We start from the raw sequence: 24,155 nt of genomic DNA on the forward strand, positions 1-24,155 counted from the left end.
AGTGTGATGTTCATGTTGTTATTTTCTTTGAGTTTATTTATGTAGTGGATTACATTGATGGATTTCTGAATATTGAACCATCCCTGCATTTTGTTGATTGTTTTTATTGTTCCTTGGTTTTTAAAATAGTGTGATTATTTTGTTGCCTGGTGGGAAATTTTCTTTAGACCTGATGATAGATTTGGCTTTCTGGGGTCCTGTATAAAATGTATTTATGTGTATTGGGAGCTAAAACACAAAAATAGTGAGGGGCTGGTCATCCCAAAAATAGGAAAACCAGGGTTTTTTTTTACCAGGATCTTTTTATTTAATTCCATACTAATGAGGGCAGGGCCTGAGTAGAGGGTACACCAGCCAGTCTACTGCATATTTTGGGATGAGTGTTGGGGGTCTTGACTTGTTGGAAGAAAGGCTGAAATGAGTATCTGAAATTACCCTACCCTGTTCCCTGAAATAAGTTACCTATGTGATTGCAGGGAAAGCCTGTTGGAGCTTAAAATGGTGTGGAATAAATCAAATAGTTTGGAGAGGGAGGTTAGAAGTGGAAGATATGTGTAATCTACTAGAGATGAGGTGGGGGTCAGTGTGTCTCATGTGTTTTGTTACTCATGAGTTGTGGGGGTGAGAATGGAAGACTGAACTTGGAGGAATGGAGAACATGGTCAAAATAAGCTGTTAGCCTACTTGCATCCTTGACTGGTGTGGCCTGTGGGCTAGCAGAGGGGATGCATATTGGATATCGAGGCTGGAATAAATAAACATGTTGAAGAAGGAAGGTTAGAAGGAGAACATCTATGAGATCCATTGTCAATGAGAACAGAGGTCAAGGGATTCTGAAACAAGTGTTATGTTATAGATCTGAGAATGGGACTGACTGAGGGATTTGATTAGAAGGAGCAGAATGAGAGACACAGGCCTGAAATTAGTCTACCTGTTTCCATAGCCAGAGGAGATTTGATTTTGATTTCAAAAGTTCATAGTAGGCCCAATTGCTTTCCCTGCTACTGGCTGCCTTTATATCAGAGTGTATAATCCCCAGCTACATACTTCTACAGCATCATGTCTGCTTGTGTGATGCCATTGTCTATGTTATAATAATAGTGGACTAAGTCTCTGATACTGTAAACATGTTCTCAATTAAGTGCTTTCATTTATAAATTGCCTTAGTTATGATGTCTCTTCACAGCATTAGAACAGTGACCAAGATAAAGATTTTAATTTTTTTCAGTTTTTTTTATTTGTTAAGACCTGTTTTGTACTATAATATTTTAGGTATTAAAATATTATACCTAAAATATACCTTGTAAATATTATAATATTTACAAGGTATATTTTATAGTATTCAATTGAAATGTTTGTTGATATATTAAATCAATTTAATATATGATGCACTTTAATTCAGATATTTATGCTTATTTTATCAAGATACCCTTTTAATCAACACTGTATTGTACATATGACTCACTGCAGCTGTACTGGAATTTATTGGTGTAATTAGCTATACCTTTGTTCAGGAAATATGTTTAGAATCCTAATGTTCTATTGATGGATTCTTTTCTTAATCATTGATGCATTCTTGTCATTTTAAGTAGCATTTTTTAAATATTTATGCAGCTACTAGAACAGCAACAGCTGCCCATTTCCTAGGACCATTTACTTGGAATACTTTTCCCTACCCTTTTGCCCTAAGGTAGTGTGATAGTTATTGTTGGTTGTCAACTTGACTACATATGGAATTAAATAAAGTCAAAATATCTTTTAAAATGGAAAGACTCATCTTATCTAGGCCATGCCATCTGGTAGTAGCCTATATAAAGGAAATGGAAGTTCTTACAAATCTATTTATCCTCGTTTTTGCTGGCAAGGATATTTCTTCAGTGTCATTAGACCCTACCTCAGAATTCCATTGTATACTGAGGACCAGCTAAAACATTCAGCCTTGTGGGCTATACAATTACTGGATTCTTGGAATTTGCATCCAGAGACAAACTTTGCTGAAGTAGTTGAAATAAGATCACTCCAATAAACCATATTTATTCATTAGTGTTTATCAGTTGCAAGAGTTCTCTGGTAAACTTCTTGGTGTCATGTATGTGTATTATCATATCATCTGTGAATAGCAATACTTTGCCTTCTTTGTTTTGTACTTTCTTGATATCCTTTAGTTATGTTATTGCTTAAGCTAGAAATTCTAGTACTATGTTGAATAGATACAGTGGACAGCCTTGTCTTGATTTTAGTTTTTCTCTCAATTTAATTTGATGTTGGCTATTGGTTTGCTGTATGTTTATGATGATGATGATGATGATGATGATGATGATGATGATGATGATGATGATGTTTAGGTATTCAACTTGTATCCCTAGTATCTTTTAAGACTTTTAACCTGAGGAGGTGTTAGATTTTTGTCAAAAATTTTTCAGCATCTAATGAGATGATCATATGGTATTTTTGTTTTGTTCAGTTTAGTTATATGTTGGATTACATTTGGTGGACTTTCCTATATAAAATCATGTGACCATCCTTGTGATGATGTCTACATGATCATATTAGATAAAGTTTCTAATGTGTTATTGGGTTCAGTTTGTCAGTATTTTATTGAGTAATTATTCATCAATATTTATGAGTCCCTCTTCTGGAGGGTGTCCCATGATAATCTTCAGCCTGACCTGGTGCACGGGGTGGCGGGGGGCAGTTCCAGGACAAGGGGACAGGGTGTGAGCAGGGAGGGGAGATTGCCTCCGCTGCTGTCTCTGTTTCTGTCTCTGCTATTGCTACTCAGTCACTCCCAGGTGGTGCACCTGTTCCTCTGCGCTAAGCCAGTCTGGGCTGGGCCAGTGAGGTGCCAACTAGCTGATGAGAAGGGGAGGGTCATGAAGGCACATTGGGAGAACAAATCTTTTCCTAAGTGTTACAGCTTTTGTGACATAAACTCTTAGACAACAGGATGATTCTTGCATACCTTTACTTCTGAATAGGGCCCTTATATACAGTTTTGAGGTGGGTTAGGGTCTGGCAGCAGATAACCCCATTTGGCTTAGTCTGAGAGCTTGGAGATACCTCATCTACATGTGGGAGAGCCTGAGGAACTATTCCTACATGACTGATGGCCATAGACCTCTCTGTGGGAGGGGCTGTGTAGGGCTGAAGCTGAGTGAAAGGAGTCAGGAGCCAGAAGCAACTCTGAAGGCCTCCATTCCATTAGGGTCCGGGGTCCAAGGCTTGTGCTTGAGCAGGCACTCAGCTGCCTCTCATAGCCCACTACCTCACAAATATTCATAAGAGTAATTGGTCTGGAATTCTCTTTTTTGGGTCTTTGTGTGGTTTACATATCAGGGTGACTTGAATCTATTTTCTAATTTTTGTGAATACAGAAACAATGAACTTGGATTATACAAGCATATGGTTACTGTATAGCCATTTGGGCATATGCACAGAAGCAGTATAAATGAATCTTATGATAGAACTATTTTTGTTTGTTTGTTGAAAAATATCCATTAATGGCTTCTAATATCAATTTATATGTCAACTATATATAAATATTTCTCTTCCATGTGTACATGCCAGCATGCTGTACTTTGTATTCTCAGTCAGTCATGACATTCTGACTGGATAAAATAGAAATTTAAAGTAATTTGCACTTATTTTCATAAGAATTTTGTTTCTTCAGTTACCTCATTTTTAACTGTGTTGCTTGCCTTTATCCTCCATCAAGGCCACACCTCCTAATCAAACTCTTCCACAACTGTGTACTTAACCTACAAATGTTAAATTTTTGGAATTACATGTATATTGTAAAAATTAATCTTTTATCAGATATTAAGTACTGAAAGAATTTATCTCTTAGTGTGCACTGTCTTTTCACTCAATTGACCATTTCCTTGGCCTAAAACACATCTTTAGTGTATGACATCCCATTTGGCAATTGTCAGTCTTGTTTCATGAAGTTTCAAACAACTACATGTAAATTCCTTATGTTGCCTATAAGTTGAAACAAACACAAGAGTTTTTCCTTAGCAGGTTTAGACTATCAGATTTTACATTGCAGTTTTTAATCCATTTGCACTTGAGTTTTAGATATGGTGAGACACAAGCATTCTGTTTTAGTTTTCTGCATTTTAAAATTTATGTTTCTGAACAAGATTTTTTTTTAATGTTGCTATCACTTCTCCCCACCTTTTTGGCATTTTTGTCAAGGTTCAGGGGGCTGTAGGTGTGTGGAAATGCATATAGTTCTTCTATTCTATTCCATTTACCTAAATGTCTTTTTTTCTGCAGGCATGATCCTTTGTTTCACTTCTATGCCTCCATTGTGGTGTGATATTCCCTGCAGCATTCTTTCCTTTTTAATTTTAATATTTCTTATACTAATAAATACTGTGATTAAATTTTTTATGCTTTACAAAGAATACTCCTGGTGGTTTAACTGAAATTATATACATTTGTAGATCAGTTCTGTTAGGATGGCTATTTTTTCCTTAAAGTTTTATTTTTTATTGGATATTTTATTTACATTTTAGATGCCATCCCCTTTCCCCATTTCCCCTCCCTAGAAAATCCCCATCTCATGCCCCCCTTTCCTTTTTGCTTTTATACAATTTTTTTAAAATATTAATAAAAGGAATTATAAGTTTTGTAATGCACAATCAGAAGTGTAACCCAACCTAGATATATAAACTATCTTTGACTGGTGGAGACACGTGAACATCTGCCTTCATGCCCCCCTCTTCCTCTCTCTCATTACCTAGCTTCTCCTCTCCTTCATCTTCTCCTCTCCTTACTCCATCTCTTCCTCTCGGTACTCCTTCCCCCTTAGCTCCTCCTACATATAGGATGGCTATTTTTACAATATGGTTTCTTCCTATAAATGAACAGAAAATGCATTTTCCAGTTAATTGCATATTCTTTAATTTCTTAACTTTGTTCATTCTTACTTTCTTTCCTCCCTCCCCCTTTTAGTGACTTGCAGATAGTTTTTATTACCTTCACTAGATGCATTTCTAGTGTTTGGTTTGGTTTAACTTTCTCTTTGTCAATATAATATTTTCCCCAATATTTTCAAATTTTGTTATATATGAAAGTTACTGTGATTGTGTATGTGTGTGTTAATTTTTAATAATTTTGCTAAAATTATCAGATCTGTGTTTTTTTAGTTGAATGATATTATTGTGTGATTTCTGACTTTGAGACTATTTGTGTGACTGATATTTGTCAATTACACATACCACCACCACCATCCCCACCATCATCATAATCATCATTGTTATCATCATCTTCATTATCATCATCAACAAGAGTGGACCAACTTGGTCATAATGAAAACTCTTAGGCTGGTGGTTTAGACCCTGAGGAGCTCTGGTTGGTTGGTATTGTTGCTCTCCTCATGGGGCCACGAATGCTTTCAGCTCCTTAAGTCTTCTCTCTAACTTCTCCATTGGGAACCCTTGATCAGATCAATGGTTAGCTCTGAGTATCTGCCTCTGAGTATGTCAGACTCTGGGGGACCTTTAAGGAGACAGCCATATCAGGTTGCTGTCAGCTTCCTGTCATCCATATCAGCATCTATTTTTGGTGACTGCACATGGGAGGAATACCCAGGTGGAATGGTCTCCATACAACTGCTCCTTCAGGTTCTGTCTCACACTTTGTCTCCATATTTACTCCCTTGGGTATTTTGTTACTCCTCCTAAGTAAGACCTAGGCATCCACACTTGTTCTTCCTTCTTCATGAGCTTCATGTGGTCTGTTAGTTGAATCTTTGTTGTTTCAAACTTTTGGGCTAATATCCACTTATCAGTGAGTAAATACCATGTGTGTTCTTTTGTGATTGGGTTACTTCACTGAGGATGATATTTTCTAGTTCTATCCATTTACCTAAGAATTTCTCGAATTCATTATTTTTAATAGCTGAGTAATACTCCATCATGTAAATGTACCACATTTTTTTGTATCCATTCCTCTGTTGAAGGGCATCTTAGTTCTTTCCAGCTTCTGGATCCTTGATGTGGTGAGCAGAAAGTATATTCTTTTGGGTTTGGGTGAAATATTTTATAGATGTTTGTACTATTTGATTCACAACATTAATTTTGTTATTTCTCTGTTTAGTTTGGTCCTGGTCTCCTGTTAATTCTTGAGAGTGGGTGTTAATATCTCCCAATACTAATGTGTTAGATTTAACGTGTAATTTAAGCTTTAGCATGTTTCTTTTACTAATGTTGGTGTCCTTGTTTTGAGGTCATAGATGTCCATAATTGAGATTTTTATCTTGGTACATTTTTCCTTTGATGAATATAAAGTGTTCTCTGTCTAATTGTATTAATTTGGGGTGAAAGTCTATTTTTTAAATATTATAATGGATACTCCAGCTTTCTTCTTGGGTTTGTTTTCTTGGAAAACATCTTTTTTCAGCATTTTATTCTAAGATAATGTCTATATTTATGGCCGAGGTATGTTTCTTGCATGCAGCAAAATGATGGATCCTCTTTTCAATTGCATTCTGTTAATGTGTATCATTTTATTGGGGAATTGAGTCTACTGATGTTGAGACATATTAATTGTTGTATCCTATTATTTTGATGTTGGTGGTGCTAGTCTCTATAAGTGCTTAGTTGTTTTATTCTGGTATGGTATTATTTATTTCCTGTGGTTTTGTAGACCTAGTTATCCTCATTGGGTTAGAGTTTTCCTTTGAGTATTTTTTATTGTGCTGGATTTGTGGATAGTTATTTTTGAGTTTAGATTTGCCTTGAAATATCTTGTTTTCTTCATCTATGATGATTCAAAATTTTGCTAGGTATAGTAGTATAATGTGACATGTGTGGGCTTTTGCCAGGTATCATTTTTCCCTTGCCACTTTAATATTTTTTATTGTCCTCTAGATTTTGTGTTTTAATTATTGTATGATGGGAGGATTTTCTTTTCTGATCCAGTTTCTTTGGTGTTCTATAAGCTTCTTGTATGTTTATGGGCATCTCTTTCTTTATGTTGGAAAACTTTCATCCATGATTTTGTGGAAAATATTTTCTGGGCAATGCATCACTTTTTTCTAGTCCTAATTTTCTTAAGTTAGGAATTTTGATGGTGTCCCAGATTTCCTGAATGTTTTGTGTCACAAATATTTTTTTAGAGTTAACATTTGCTTAGACTTGTAGGGTTAGATGGGGTCCCACCTCTGCTCCACCAGAGGGCTCAGGATCTCAGGGAGACAGGGCACAAGAAGTTTTGACTGTGCTTACCCATGCCTTCCCTAGGTGGATGTCAGGCTTTAGGGAAGCCTTGGGACACCGTTCTGGGGGTGGGGAAGTACAGTCTGAGGCTCGTGGATAGTTGGAGTTGACTGGGGATGTCCCCGGGCCTGCAGAGAGGCCTGGGCCGTCTGGTTCTCAGGCTTTTTGGCACCCAGACACTCTGGGAGCCTCAGAAGAGCTGAGAATAGAGTTGGGGGCCAACGGGATGGATCTGACCCAGAGCCAAGAAAATGGGGGAGAGCTCCAGCTGGGGTCTGCAGGGCTAGTCCTTGACTTGGACAGGTGGGTGGCTTGGTTAGGTGGTAGTGGCTGGGGGCAGAGAGAGGTATTTCATGGGAGATTAGAATGTGACTTTATGATGAAGGCCTTCTTTATGGCTACCCATGGTGGATGCCAATGAAAAGAGACAGTCCATGCTTTTAAGGCATTTATTGTTATGGTGGAAAGTGGATGAGTAAAACTTTACCCCAGTTCTCATGGTTGGCCTGAGGTTAAATATCTTTTGTAGGGAGAAGTGTCTGGGAAGAGAAATTTATTGGCTAAGCCTCCAGGACTTTTGGTACCTAATTAAAATGGAGATCTGTCTTGAGGTTATGTGACCACAGGTCACATCCCCTACCTGTGGAGAGCCTTAGGGTGTTGTCCTTATGTGACTGATGGTCACAAGTATATGGAGGGCTGCAGCCTTGTGTCAGGAGCCTGGTGTCCAGGAGCATGGCAAAATGCCTTCTGTCCCTAACCTTTGCTCAACCAGGAACCAGGCTGCCTTTCACAGTCCTACAAAGACTGATTATCAGTTTTTTCTATTGTATCTTTTATGCCTGAGATTCTGTCTTTTATCTCTTGTATTCTTGTATTCTGGTAATGCTTAATATGTTATTCCTGTTCCCATCCATAAGTTTTCCATCTCTAGAATTCCCTCAGTTTGTGTTTTTGTTATTGTTTCTATTTTCACTTTCAGGTCTTGCACAGTTTTATTTATTCCATTCATTTATTTAGTTGTATTTTTCTGTATACATTTAAGGGATTAATTTGTTTTGTTTTCAAAGACCTCTACCTAAATTTCTTTAAGGGATTATTCATTTCCTCTTTCAAGTCCTCTATCATCTTTATAAGACTGGATTTAAGATCACTTTCTTGTGCTTTATTTGTATTTGAGTATCCACATCATGTTGTAGTAGAGTAGCTGTGCTCTGAAAGTATCATACTGCCCTATCACTTATTGATTGTGTTTTTAGGTGGCCTTTAGCAATCTGGATTGCACTATTCCTGGATGTTTCAGTTGTAGTAGGTATTGGAAGGGAGATTTACTTTGATGGTCTTGGTGTAGCAGACCTCTGATTGATATCATTAGGTTGTATGTTTCCAGATATGGCCATCTGTCTGATTCAGGAGCTGCAGGTCCAATGAAGGTGGGCAGAGGGGTGGCAGGAGCATGGAGGTCCCCTAGGATAGCAGTCTGCTCAAGCCAACTTGGCTTGCTGCAGAAAACTCACCTAGCATATAAGATGGGTTGGAGAAGGGAAAATTATCTATATAGTTCAGACTTCAAAGATCTTATGAAGGTGGGAGGAGAGGTGGCAAGATAATGGAAGTCTCTTTAAAATATCAGGTTACTTGATGCCGTATCTTCTATTTTTGAAAGTACTACTTTTGTTAAGGCATTAATTACAACAGTATCATATAAATTTGAGATGTCTTTAAAATATTTTTATTTCTCTTGAAATTTTGTGGTGTTGCCAAGTGTTCTGAAGATTATGTTTGACAAAGTTACAGAGCTTGGACAACCTAGACTGACCCTTCACTGCCCTTGGTAGATATTCACTGCACATATTTTGCTATACTTGTTTCTTACTGGTAAAGACCTCTCTCTGGAAGCTAGAACTGTGTTAACAAAAAGCTAGTATAACCAAGAATGAAATGTATGAAATTTCTTTGGATAAATGTTGTACAGAAAAATTAAGTCTTTTCTAAGAACTTATTACTTAAATAAATATTTAGATCATTAATGAGTATTATTAGTAAGCATGAGATAGATATAGAATTTTAGGATTATCAAAGAAGAAAAACTTAGGGGAATTCTAGAAGCCAACGAGATATGTTGCTAGGTTTTTAATGTTCAACTTTGGAAACAAGAAACTTGAATTAATGGCAAGAGATTTTGATCATACAATTTAATGACAAGCCATGATACCTACATGAAGGCAAAAGTAAGCAGTTTTAGGAATCCTGATGTTCTTCTATCCTTTACAGAATTGTAATAAATATAGGAATCATATTGAAAGGGGTTTCATAATAGATGTACAGAAGAGGGCTTCTTGGCTCAGTCAACTGTCTGCCTTTCAGACCAAAACTTTGCTGGTAGAACACCCTTGCTTAAGGAAAGGAGTTGAACAATAGTTTATGATCCAAAGAAGAAGTATAGTGGTTTTATGCTCAATATAAAAGAAATATAGAGTAAAGAACAGAAGAATTAAGTAAGAGTTACAGACTGTATTATTTTTACAAAATCAAATATGATATAATAGGTAGTAGGAAATAACTTTTGATCTATTTACCTTATGTCAAACTTAAACAATCAAATTTAAAAACATTCATCCAGTCTAGAATTTCTGTAACTGCAAGGCTTTAGAACTAAACTGATTTTTATCATGATATTAATTTTTTAAAAATTTTTTATTGGATTTCAGATGTTATCCCCTTATTCCATTTTCCCCCACCCTGCCCAGGAAGCCCCTATCCCATTACTACTCCTCCTACTTCCATAAGGATGTCCCCTCACTAACCCCCCCATTCCTACCACTCCACCCTTGAATTCCCCCACACTCAGTGTCCAGCCTTCATGGGACCAAGAATCTCCTCTCCCACCTATGCCCCACAAGGCCATCCTTACCTACATATACAGCTGGAGCAATGGGTCCCTCCCTATGTGCTCCTAGGCTAGTGGTTGAGACCCTGGAAGCTCTGGTTGGTTGGTATTATTGCTCTCTCATGGGGCCACAAACCTTTTCAGCTCCATCAGCTCCTTCAGCTCCTTCTCTCTAACTCTTCCATTGGGAAGCCCTTAGTCAGTTCAATTGTTAGCTGTAAGCATCTTCCTCTGAATATGTCAGACTCTGGCAGACCTCTAAGGAAATGACTATATCATGCTTTTGTCAGCATGCACTTCCTGACATCCACATTAGCATCTACCTTTGGTGACTGCACATGGGATGGATACCCAGGTGGAATGGTCTCCAGATAGACCCTTCTTCAGTTTCTGTCCAACACTTTGTCTCCATATTTGCTCCTATGAGTATTTTGTTACTCCTTCAAAGAAGGACCAAGGCTCCCACACTTGGTCTTTCTTCTTCATGAGCTTCATGTGGTCTATGAGTTGAATCTTGGGTATTATGAGCTTCTGGGTTAATATCCAATTATCTGTGAGTGAATACCATGTGTGTTCTTTTGTGATTGGGTTACCTCACTCAGAATGATATTTTCTAGTTCCATACATTTACCTAAGAATTTCTCAAATTCATTGTTTTTAATAGCTGAGTAACACTACATTGTGTAAATGTACCATGAATGTACCATTTGTCTGTTGAAGCACATCTGGGTTCTTTCCAGCTTCTGGCTATTATAAATAAGGCTGCTTTGAACATAGTAGAACATATGTCCTTGCTATATTTTGGAGCATCTTTTGAGTATATGCCCAGGAGTGGTATAGCTGGGTCCTCAGGTAATGCTATATCCAATTTTTGGAAGACCCACTAGACTGATTTCTAGATTGGTTGCACCATCTTGCAATCCTACCAACAATGGAGGAGTGTTCTTCTTTCTTGACATCCTCGACAACATCTACTATCACCTGAGGTTTTGATCTTGGCCATTCTGACTGGTGTGAGGTAGAATCTCAGGGTTGTTTTGATTTGCATTTCATTGATAACAAAGAATGTTGAATAGTTCTTTAGGTGCTTTTTGACTATTTGAGTATCTTCAGTTGAGAATTTTTTGTTTATCTCTGTACCCCATTTTTTAATAGTGCTATTTAGTTATCTGGAGTCTAATTTCTTGAGTTCTTTTTATATATTAGATATTAGCCCTCTAACAAATGTGGGATTGGTAAAGATCTTTACCCAATCTGTTGGTTGCTATTTTGTTCTATTGACAGTGTCCTTTGCCTTACAGAAACTTTGCAATTTTATGAGGTCCCATTTGTCAATTGTTGATCTTAGAACATAAGCCATTGGTGTTCTGCTCAGGTAACTTTCCTTCATGCCCAAGTATTAAAGGTTCTTTCATGTGGGGGGGGGGGCGACAGAAGGTGGCTATCATCTTGAGCCATATACCCTGACAAGAGACTTCATTACAATGGCCTACAACAACTGAGCACACTCTGATAACATTTTGTTTTAGATACCCAGGATTTTCCTTTGGGTGTATGAGACTTACAGGTGTGATTTAGAGGTAAGACTTAAAGGCTTGACTTTAAGGCATGGCTTAGAAGTGAGACATATAAAAGGCAAGAGGCAGACAGAAGAAATTATTAGACACTTGGTACTTGAGACTTTAGGCAGGTAACTTAGAACTAGAGATTAGACACTTGTACTCAGAAAAGGCACTTGAAAAGGCAACTAGGAATTAGACACTTGTACTTGGAAGAATATTTGGATGAGACTTGAGACTAGAATTTGGAACTGGAACCTTGGAACTTTGAGGCACTAGGGACTAGAAACTAGGGACTAGGAACTCAAGACTTGGGACTTGGACTAGGAATAGAGTCCAAAGAATAAATGGGATTGAATCACACTCTGTCTGGTCTCCATTCCTCGAGTCCATCCTTACTCTCTCTCTTGCTGAACCACTACCTGAGGACTGGAGCAGCTTGGGGCAGTATGAGCTCTAACAAGTTAGCCCCCAAGGCTTGTGGCAGTGCAGGTTCCAATAGTGACAGAGTGGTCTGCGACATTTTGGCCCCCAAAAGTGGGGCCGAGTGGTTCACAGCAGGAATTATTTCAATATTTTTGCATCTGTTGATGCCTGTTTTGTGACCAATTATATGGTCTATTTTGGAGAAGGTACCATGAGATGCTGAGAAAAGGGTAGATTCTTTTGTTTTAGGATGAAATGTTCTATAGATATCCATTAAATCCACTTGGTTCATAACTTCCATTAACTCCAATGTGTCTCTATTTATTTTCTGTTTTCATGATCTGTCCATTGCTGAGAGTGGGATGTTGAAATCCCCCACTATTATTGTGTGAGGTGTAATGTGTGCTTTGTGTTTTAGTAACGTTTCTCTTATGAATGTGGGTGCCCTTGCATTTGGAGCATAGATGTTCAGAATTGAGAGTTCATCTTGGTAGATTTTTCCTTTGACGTGTATAAAGTGTCTTTCCTTACCTTTTAAAATAACTTTTGGTTGAAAGTTGATTTTATTCGAAATTACAATGGCTATTCCAGTTTAATTTTGGGAACCATTTGCTTGGAAAATTGTTTTCCATCCCTTTACTCTGAGCTAGTGTCTGTCTTTGCCACTGAGGTACATTTCCTGTATGCAGAAAATTCTGGGTCTTGTTTACATATCCAGTCTGTTATTCTATATCTTTTTGTTGAGGAATTGAGTCCATTGATTTTAAGAGATATTAAGAAAATGTGGAGCCGGGCAGTGGTAGTGCATGCCTTTAATCCCAGCACTTGGGAGGCAGAGGCAGGCAGATTTCTGAGTTCGAGGCCAGCCTGGTCTACAGAGTGAGTGCCAGGAAAGCCAGGACTACACAGAGACAGGATGTTCTCTATGTTTTATTTAGAAATAGCTGAGTGGAGTTAACAGGTAACAGTCCAGATTACCTTACATGGATAGCTGGTTTTCAAAACATCAGAAATCCTTAGAATTGACATGACAAACATTTCAGTATTAATGTTCATTTTCATTAGAGACCTGTCTGCTCCGGACAGCTTCCTATGTTAAATTCTAAGAAGAAATTGAGCATCCTTGGAGTTACTCCAGTTGTGGTGAGACAGCCACTAGGCAAGAATTGCCACTTTCCTTCTACAGACAAATTACTGTCCAGAAAAGGACACACTTGCAGAATAGTCGACTGATTATATCTGCCTAGACAGAGTAATCAGCCCTTAATAATTCTGCAGCACTAAGGTCTGTCAGATGATCCTGGGCCAGAAGGCAGAAGAACAGATGCTCCAACGTTTTGAAGTAGAGCGAGTGTCCAGGTGTTCAGAGGTCTCTATAAATTGGCTAAGTTTTAGAAGTTATGCTTTGTGCTTCCCACAATTATAGTCAACTCAGTCATTCTGGATTTCTGACGGGGTTGAAAACTTATAGCTATTTACTCTGAGAGAAAAGATCTGAGTGTATGGTCATCAGCTGACATTCATCCTAAAGCCAAGGAAAAAGCCAGGTTCAGAACTAAGTGTTTTAGTTAGGATAGATGACAGAGGTGCTGGTTAGTCAACAAAAGGATGGACTGGGTATTAGGACTATCTTGTACCTCACTGGTACAAATAGGCATAATTATGCTCTAATTGTATTTTGAGAGAAAAGTTTCCTTTTAACAGGAAGGGTGATGTGTAGGAGGAGTTAAGGTGGGAGGAGTACTGAGAGGAAGAAAAGGAGTAAGAAGAGGAGAAGAAGGAGAGGAGAAGCTAGGTGATGAAAGAGAGATAGAGGGGGGAGACAGGGAAGCAGATGTTCATGTATCTCCACCAGTCAAAGATAGTTGATATATCTAGGTTGGGTAGTGGGTTACACCTCTGATTGAACAATACCAAACTTATAAAGCCTATGATTAACAGTTCTTAAAAAAACGTATAAATGCAAAAAGGAAAAGGGGGCATGGGATAGGGGTTTTCTAAGGGGGGGGATGGGGAAAGGGGATGGTATCTGAAGTGTAAATGAAAGATCTAATAAATAAAAAAAAAAAACCAAAAAAGTGATTGTTTCTTCCTGTTATTTTAATTATTAGAGATATAATTATGTTTGTGTAACTATCTTCTTTTGGGGTTGTTGGAAGATTACTTTCTTGCTTTTTCTATGTAGTACTTTCTCTTTTTATGTTGGAGTTTTCCATCTATTTTCCTTTGTAGTGCTGGATTTGTGGGAAGATATTGTGTAAATTTGGTTTTGTCATGGAATATCTTGGTTTCTCTATCTATAATGATTGAGAGTTTTGCTAGGTATAGTAGTCTGGGCTGGCATTTGTGTTCTCTTAAGGTCTGTATAATATCAGTCCAGGATCTTCTGGCTTTTATAGTTTCTGGTGAGAATTCTGGTATAATTCAGGCAGGTCTTCTTTTATATGTTATTTGACCTTTCCCCCTTACTGTTTTAGTATTTTTTCTTTGTTTTGTTCATTTGATGTTTTGATTATTATGTGATGGGAAGAATTTCTTTTCTGAACTAGTCTATTTGGAGTTCTATAGGCTTCTTCTATGTTCACTGGCATCTCTTTCTTTAGGTTAGGAAAGTTTTCCTCTACAATTTTGTTGAAGATATTTACTGGCCCTTTAAGTTAGGGATCTTCACTCTCATCTATACCTATTATCTATAGATTTGGTCTTCTCATTGTGTCCTGGATTTCCTGAAATTTTTGGGTTAGGAGTTTTTTGCATTTTGCATTTTGCATTTTCTTTGACAGTTGTGTCAATGTTTTCCATGGTATCTTCTGCACATGAGATTCTCTTGTATTATGTTGGTGATGCTTGCATCTATGACTTCTGATTTCTTTCCTAGGTTTTCTATCTCCAGGATAGTCTCACTTTGAGATTTCTTTATTGTTTCTACTTCCATTTTTTGATCCTGGATTGTTTTATGTAATTCCTTCACCTGTTTGGTTGTGTTTTCTTGCAATTCTTTAAGAGATTTTTTTTGTGTTTCCTCTTTAAGGGCTTCTGCCTATTTAGCTGTGTTCTTCCATATTTCTTTAAGAGAGTTGTTTATTTCCTTCTTAAAGTCCTTCATTATCCTCATGAGAAGTGATTCTAAATCTGAATTTTGCTTTTTTGGTGTGATGGGATGTCTAGGAGTTGCTATGGCAACAGAACTGGGTTCTGATGATGCCAGTTAACTTTGGTTTCAGTTGCTTATATTCTTTTGTTGCCCTTCACCATCTGGTTAACTCTAGTACTATCTGCATTCACTGTCTCCAACTGGAGACTGTCTTTCCAGTTATCTTGCTTGTGACAGAACTCCTCAGAGTCCAGATGTCTCTGTGATCCTGTGATCCTGAGCTCCTGGGTGGAAGAGGTCCTGGGACTCAGGCTTCCTCTGGAATCCTGTTATCCTGATGCTCTGAATGCTGTGGTTCCTCAGCTGCTCCGAGTGCAGTGGTTCCACCACTGCTCTAAGATGGTTCAGGATGTGGTGTCTTCACAGGAGCAGACTTGCTAGGTGTCTTCCCCAGCCTAAAGGACCAAGCAAGGGATGTAAGGGGAGTCATATTGTGGAGAGGTGGGATTTGGGTGGGTTGCAGCTCTGGAGCTTAGGTTTTTGGGGGAGGGTTCTTACCTGTTGCTCAAGGAAGGTTCAAGATATGGTGTCTTCATCGGAGCAGACCTGCTAGGTGTCTGCCCCAGCCAAAAAGACCAAGTGAGGGGTGGAAGGCGAGTGGTAATCTGGAGGCGTGGGGTTTGGGTGGATGATAGGTCGAGTTCTCCAGGCTCCCAGTTGCAGTTCTGGGGTGTAGGGTTGTTGGGAAGAGTTCTTACCAGCTGTTCTAGGAAGATTCAGGATAAGGTGTCTTCACGGAGCCGACCAGCCAGTTGTCTGCTCCAGCCAAAAGGCCACATTAATTTTTTAGTTCTTATAAAATTGCAGTTTGTTTGCTTTGTTCCCCTTCCAATATTTTTATGTAAAAAGAAAAACTTTAGAAGAAAACGTATTTTGAACAGCTGTGTAATTAATGAATACAGTTTTTGAGGAAATGATTTTCTGTATAAATAAAGCCTGAAAGAGACAAAAGTTGTCAAAGTAGAAAAACAAACAAACTAATATGTGCTTCCCCTCTGTCCTGTCTCTCATGAAATGAATAAAGTCTCAAGGCTAATCCTTCCTTCCCTTCACTGGTCTTGTATCCATCATTCTCCAGACCCTGACCTCAGCTGAGGATGGTACCCAGCAATTTTGAGATAACTTTTAATTTTTTATATAATGTAGGAGTATACAGCCTAAATAGGTTTTACCTATGTGTTTAGAAATATCTATATCTGTACACTTTTGTGTGTAAGAAGGAGGTATGCAAGGGAATATTTAAAATAACAAGGGGAGGCAGAATTGATATATTTATAATCTCAAAAATGAAAGAAATAATTTAAATTTTAATTTAGGTTCTTAACACAATAAACATCTATCTCAGAACTACCTTTAATGTGCCTTCCTTAATTTAGTTCAAGATTATTTTAATTCATTTTTAAAAGTCTTCCTTGACAGAAATTTTGTTTAGTCCACAAGAAGTTGTGTATATTTGTAAGTTCTGTTGCTGTTGATATAAAATTTTATTCCATTTTACTCAGTCAGAAGTCAGGATGGTATTTAGTTTCAATATATTGGCTCATATTTGATTTGTTTTCTAAGATATCATTAGTTTTGAGGAAAAATCCTATGAGCTGCTGATAAAACTATTATTTCTTTAGTTTTCTAATGAAAACTAAATTTTTCATGTAGATATTTGTTGTTTCTATTTGATTTGTGATATGATTTAATTATAATATTTTTATCTTTATTTTTTAAATGACTTTTCTATTGGTAGGTGTGAGATACTGAAGTTACAGTCCTAATATGTTGGGGCTAACCTAATGATCTTATGTCTAGAAGTATTTCCATTATGAAAATGAGTAAATTGTATATGTTTTGTATGTTTACAATTGGAATATCCTCATGTGTCATAATTCATGTGATGAGTATTATTATTTATTCTGACTAATATTATTTGGTAACATATAATCATAATTGTGCCTACTTGTCTGTCAGCTCTATTTATTTGGAATATCTTTTCCTTCCTTTGACCTTAAGGTGGTATCTATAGTTAATGATGAGTTGTGTTTCTAGGAGCCAGAAAAAAAAAAAAAAGACTTATTGTGTTTTCAAATCAAATTGGATAGTATGTGTCAGTTATTGAAACACTGAGATGTTTCAGCCAGTTTAATAGCCAGACTTATTGACAGATATTTATTAATTTCTTTTACTTTGGTAGTTTTATGATTTTTCTTGGGCATCTTTTGATTATCTATTCCAGCTTTGTGTGTTTCCTGTGAAGTGTGGTGACTTCCTTTGATCTCCTTTTTGGTCATGCTTCCAGTGAGAATAAAGTACAGTTGGTTTAGCAGTCATAAGTACATTTAATCTGTTTGGATTATAAAAGGCTTTCAGTTTTGTCCCTATTTACAATGTAAGGATTTTTGTTATAACAATATGGTGTGGTAGCTTGAATATAATTTGCACATGAAATGACACTATTAGGAGGTGTGGCCTTATTGGAGAAAGTGTGTCACTGTGACAGTGGGCTCTATGAGCTTTGCCCTAGCTTCCTGGAAGCCAGTTTCCTCCTGTTTTCCTTCAGAATTTGATGTAGAACTCTCAGATCCTTTTGGACCCTGCCTGCCTGGATACTGCCTTCCTTCCTTGATAATAACTGACTGAAAGTCTGAACCTGTAAGCTAACCCCAATTAAATGTTGTTCTTTATATAGGTCTTTTTAAATTAGTATTAAGAACTGGAATACATTTTTCCAGATCCTTTGGGGTATAAAAGTTTCTATTAATAATCTGGTGTTCTCTGTTGTGGATGGCTGGAAGTGCATAATCTGAGGAACATGATATAGCTGTCTCCTTAGAGGTCAGCCAAAGACTAATACACTCAGAGGACAATGTTCACAATTAACCACTCATATGATCAGGGGTTTCCCAATGGAGAACTTAGTGAGAGGACTGAAGGAGCAGAAAGGATTATTGACCCCAGGATGAAAGCAACAATACCAAAAACCAGAGCCCCCAAGGGTCTAAACCACCAGCCTGGGAACACATAGGGAAGGACCCAAGACTCCAGAGGTATATGTAGGGGAGGATGGCCTTGTCAGACATAGGTGGGAGAGGAGTTTCTTGGTCCCATAAAAAAAGAATGAACACACAGTGGGGGGGGGATGTGAGGGTGGGGAGGGGATAGTGGGGGGGGTAGGTGCGGTCACTGCCTCATAGAAGCATGAGGAGGGGGATGGGATAGGAGGTTTCTGGGTGGTGGGAGGAAGTAGGCTAAGGGGATAAAATTTGAAACGTAAATACTATAACCAATTTTAACAAGCAAAAAAAAAAAAAGTCTTCAGAACCAACATCTTAAAAAAAAATGTCAGCCCCCTGGGGGTGGGAAATTTTTTTTCTTGATACTAAAACTTGTTCTGAGAATTGTATATTGCAGAATACACAGCCTTGGTGTATCTACTCATCAAGCATACTGAGCAGACCTGCCCAAACCTCTGATGTCCTGGATTTCCATCTGGATTCAGTGAAGACACAGCATCAGAGGCTTATCAACTTACTCTTCCCCCCACCCCTCTTCTAAAATCTCAACGCCCTTAATCAGCTTGAAAAAGTTAAAGAAGAGTCAGCGCCCCTATTCCCTGAGCTTGGGGACTAATGTGGTTAATAATGGTCTGTCTTTCTAGGGACAAGTAGTGGTTTTGTTGGAACAGGGGGGATTAGCTAGGACTTATTGCATAGCCATAACCTATTGGTAGAAATCTGTATAATTATTATCAAGATGAAGTTATAATTTCTTAAATGGTACAAAATTTACTTTGATCTCAAATTTAAGGTTTTCATTGGTACGAGCCTCTTATTAATATAAAAATGAGATGAATATTGATACGCTCATGGGCATTGGGCCTGTATAACACATTTAGGAATACAATGCCTAGACCCAGCCCTTTTTTAACTTTTTTAACTGATTTGGGACAGTTAACCTATGAGTTAAGGGACTATAGCAAATTCATATTTTTGAGTTTATTTTTAGGGTGTTTTCTATATTTTATTTAGAAATAGCTGAGAGGAGTGAACAGACAACAGTCCAGGTTACCTTACATGGATAGTTGGTTTTCAAAACATCAGAAGTCCATAGAACTAATGCTACAAATATTTATATATTAATGTTCATATTGATTAGAGACCTGTCTGCTCCTGACAGCTTCCTGTCGTGGATTCTAAGAAGAAATTGAGCATCCTTGGAGTTACTCCAGTTGTGTGGTAACAGCCACTAGGCAAGAATTGCCTCTCTCCATCTACAGACAAATTACTGTCCAGAAAAGGACACACATGCAGAATAGTCGACTGATTATATCTGCCTAGACAGAGTAATCAGTCCTTAATAATCCTGCAGCACTAAGGTCTGTCAGATGATTCTGGGCCAGAAGGCTGAAGATTTGATGCTCCAACGTTCGGTAGTATAGGGGCTTTTCAGGTGTTCAGAGGTCTCTATAAATTGGCTAAGTTTTAGAAGCTATGCTTTGTGCTTCCCACAATTATAGTTAACTCAGTCATTCTGGATCTCTGACGGGGTTGAAAACTTATAGCTATTTACCTTAAAGTGTTGTATCAGCACTTGTAGAAAAGTTCCTGGCAGTGAAGGCTGACATATGCTACCTTAAGTAGTTTTATGAACACATATATCTTAGTCTCATTTCTGTTGCTGTCTTAAAATACCAGAACATAAAGCAACTAGTGAAAGAAAGAGCTTGTTTCTATTCACAGGTCCAGATTACAGTCTATTATCACAAAGAAGTCACAGCAAAGGGAACTTTAGGCATCCTGTCACATCACACTCCAAGTCTAACACCAAGAAAAGGAATATGTATTTGATCTTTCCCTGGCTTGCTTCCTTGCTTGCACTTAGCTTGACTTCCAGATCATACAGTCCACGACAGTCTGCCTGAATCATGAATACATTCACAATGCTCTTTGCCCATCAATTAATTAAAGGTTCCTTAGGACATCCCAATGTAGATAAACTGTATATTGAGATTCTCTTCTCAATGATTCTATGTGTGTTAAGTTGGTAAATAAAGCTTGTCATTAAGGCATCATTATCACACAGTTTGTTGAAATAAAACATTTTATTGCTTGAGACAACAGCTTTTATAGTCTCCTCTAGATTATCAAAGAACAGACTAGGGAGATGTAGTCACATGTTAAGAAGACAGTAGTTACGAGGCTGTACCAGCATGTTTTTGTTCTACTTCCCTATCTGCACATGCCATTGTGGAAATGGTTGCTGTACCAGAGAGCACAGAAATATATCCCCTCATCCTCAGTCTGTGCCCCTGTGATGGTAAGGGCAGCCTTGTCTCCAATCAGGGACCCAGTGAATCTGGCAGGAGCACTTGGAGCTCTGTAGCTGGTATCACCTATTATACCAGTGAATAAATGATCTGGTTTTTCTTGGACCCAGTTGGCATAGTTACTGGTTGTAACAGCTCCAGTACTTGATCCACAAGTGAATGTGACTGTTCCACCTGGTGATGTGGTGAGTGCAGATTCCTGAGTCACAACAGCCTGGGAAATGGCCCCTGCAAACAGGTGAGAAATCCAGTGGTCAGAAGCAAATCAGAGACAAGATGTGCACTGTTGCATACCCACTGCACTGTGGAAAGGGCTGCTGACCTGAGCAGAGAGCCAGGAGAGTGATCAAAAGTGAAGTACAGGCCATAATTCACAAACCAGGTCTATCCTTTTCAAGTTTGCTCAGCACCAGGCAGTGACACAGACATAATATAACTCCTGGGCTGGGCTGGGCTGGTAATGTAAATTACCTTCATTTACAGGTTTATTATAATCTGTCATGTGAAACCTACTACACTGACACAAATAACTGGTCACATGTTACAAAGAACAAAGGTCAGGAGCATTAAACTTCATTTACTCAGGCTTTTCCAGAGTCAAAAACATCTGCTATCAATATTCTAGAGTGACATCAGCAATGAAAATCAAATTTCACCATGTATTGCCCTACTCACAGCATTACAATATGTAAGCCAGTGTAAAGGAATGAATATGGAGAAAGAATCAAAGTTATTATAGAGCTTGCAGTGAGTACATTCATTATGGAAAAGTGACTTGTACTATATTTGCTCATCACAATTGTCAAATCATGGAAGAAGATTAATGTGTGCAGTATAATGAGTCTAAATCTGGAAAATAAAATTATTATAAAGCCTAATTACTCAAGCCCCAGGATAAACTGAGAAATGGACTGAAAAGAGCAGAGAGTGTCTAGGTTTTAAAGCCTATGGATCCCTGATGTACTGATAGAGGTAGCATGTATTTTAGAGTTAACACAAATAATTCGAACAGTGTATCATTCTGTTCTAGATCAACAATACATTAATACTTGGAAATATTAATACATGGTAGAAATATTCACAGTTTAGATAAGTAAATGTATTTATAGTAACAAACACACCATAGTAGATCTGCATAAAGATGACCTGCAGAGTTTAGAAAGGGTCAACTGCATACAAAGACAAACTCAAAACCTGGGTTTTGAAATCACTATACCAATATTTAAAAATTTTATTTCTTTGTGTATGTGAATGTTTTTATAAAGATAGGATGTGGTTTCAAGGAACAAAGCAAAATGTAGGGTGACAGAATCTAACTTTTCATTTTGTTAAATTTGTATGTATCTGTTATAGCATTTTCAAAATTGATTTTAATATAAATTACATGTGTGCATACTTGCAAAACTTTGTCTTTAACATGGACATATATTTGAGAAAAAATATTGCTTACAAAACCTGTTTAAAATATATCATAATAATGTAATTCTGAAAATACTAATAACATCATGTCTATATTAGAACCTCTGCACAGAAGATTAATAAAAATATGTTCATCAAACCAGAATTGTGATGTATATTACTCACATTTTTTTGTACACACGTGATTTGTGAACATTTCTAAGACAATGTCAATATTTGGTCTTAGGATTTTGAAACTGTTAGCAAAGTACTGATTGAGCATTGAGGAAACAGATAAGAAATGACTCCCAAGAAAACCATAGCTAATTTTATCACATAAAAATGAAATTTAATTTTGGAGTCCAAAATGAGAGTTAAATTTAAAAAAAAAATGGTTACTGGTCAGATCAACAGAGGAACTGGTGTGGACAATCATGGAAATATCAGAGCTTTCAGAACTCAGTCATTAGGGGCTGGATTTGACTTGGGTATGGACATAGACAGGTGTCGACATTGTTTCCAGCCTTCACGAAATGGAGAATTTGTACTTCTATCCACCTCCTGACATTTGATACTAGAATAATTCTATCAGTTTGGGATTGAGTGAAGTCAGAAATTTTGGGAGAAGGAAACTACATCTGAGCAGTGGGGCAATGGGCAGGTCAGTGGCTGAATACTGGGGTTCTCTGTATCTCCACAGGATAGATAGTGAAGACAGCTGAGTACCCATAGTTTGGCAAAGGGAACCTGCAAACAACATGATAATACATCCAGTAGAGATTGGAATAGATGTTCCTAGGTATTACTGGTCCAGGGTACAATGTGCAGTAGGAATTGAGATCTGCAAATATACATATCTCCTTCTTACTTGAAGGATGAAGAGAAGGAAAGGCAAACACAGACCACAGATGAAGTGACACTGATCTTTACTTTACAGTGGGATGGCCCTGCTTCATGTCTCATTGTAACCACATTTCATGCTGGAACCAGAGCCTTACCTACAAATATATTTTCATTAATGATTACCTCATTTCTTCTCTCAAAATTAGTGCTGATGGTTGTCTTTCATACACACCTAGTAAGATGGAGTTTTATTTATGTTCTGGGAATCAATCAGGAACCAGTACCTGCTGAGCAAGGTATAGGTCTGTTTAATATACTTACAGACTAGAGAAGATGTAGCTACTGATTCTTAATCAGTGAGCAAATGAAATCTCTTCTATGCTAAAGCTTCTTTGAGTAAATGGCCCTTAATAATCTGTTTACTGAAAATCAGGACTGTAGCACAGGCACAAGGAGCACAGTCATCATGACCAAGAAGGTATTTTCATTTTACAGCTCCCCTAATCTCTGAATTAAAACATTCGTAGACTAATTTCTAAGTTTCTTGACTCTGATAGGCTGTGTGTAATTCTGCAACCTCTCATTACCAAGAATCTCTTTCCTGTGAACTACATCTACTGTGAATTATGTAAACATGAACTGTAAACCCCTTCTAGCACCTGGTTACACTATGAGAGTCAGATCAAAGGAGACCATCTTTTTGTTTGTTTTTTGTTACCTACAGATTATCACCCTAGAAGGAAGCAGCTACTGTAACACTGTAAGGGGCCAATGAGTACATGGTTCAGTGAATTTAAATATGTGAGGTCTCTAAAGACTACTGAGAAGTGACACAGCACCCTCTGGTGGCTTTATTATTCTCATTTGTTCATTTAGTCACTCTTATTGTACTTGGCAACCCTACATTTATTTCCCAAGCTGACTAATAAATACCACATTTTCCTCTTCAATTATTTTGGTTTATATTTTTTTCAGAAATTAGTTCCATTGTTTTGTACATTGATTTTAATGTTTTGAGGATTTATCCTTTTTTAATGCTTTGACAAAACACAAGTGACGATTTTCATGACTGAAAGAAGAAATTACTTATTTTGAGTATCATGTATATAGGTTACTTTAGTGAGAATAATTCTTAAAACATTAAAGAATGTTGGAAAACAAATTGTCCAAAATTGGGGTTAATGTATCAAAGATCATGGATCATGTATTGGATACTACTGACAGAATTTCTACATGCTGTGTCTAGTATTGTTGACAAAATTTAACAGTATGTGACACTTTATAATGACAACTAACCTCAGAGGATCTATTGGAAGTTCTCATGTGTCTCCATCTTGATAGGACT

At 37.5% G+C, this 24,155-nt stretch overlaps 1 gene segment (V, D, J or C); it reads right to left on the reverse strand.

The window, feature by feature from the left end:
* Positions 1-21,022, reverse strand: part of LOC117717745 (immunoglobulin lambda variable 2-like) — a 635,157-nt gene extending 614,135 nt beyond the window's left edge. The window contains 2 exon segments of the V gene segment in view: positions 20,494-20,797; positions 20,892-21,022. Of these exon segments, the coding sequence occupies positions 20,494-20,797; positions 20,892-20,937 (350 nt within the window).
* Between the last annotated feature and the right edge of the window lie 3,133 nt (positions 21,023-24,155).

This window comes from Arvicanthis niloticus, chromosome 12, assembly GCF_011762505.2.
Source record: "Arvicanthis niloticus isolate mArvNil1 chromosome 12, mArvNil1.pat.X, whole genome shotgun sequence".
In the NCBI taxonomy this organism is placed as follows: domain Eukaryota; kingdom Metazoa; phylum Chordata; class Mammalia; order Rodentia; family Muridae; genus Arvicanthis; species Arvicanthis niloticus.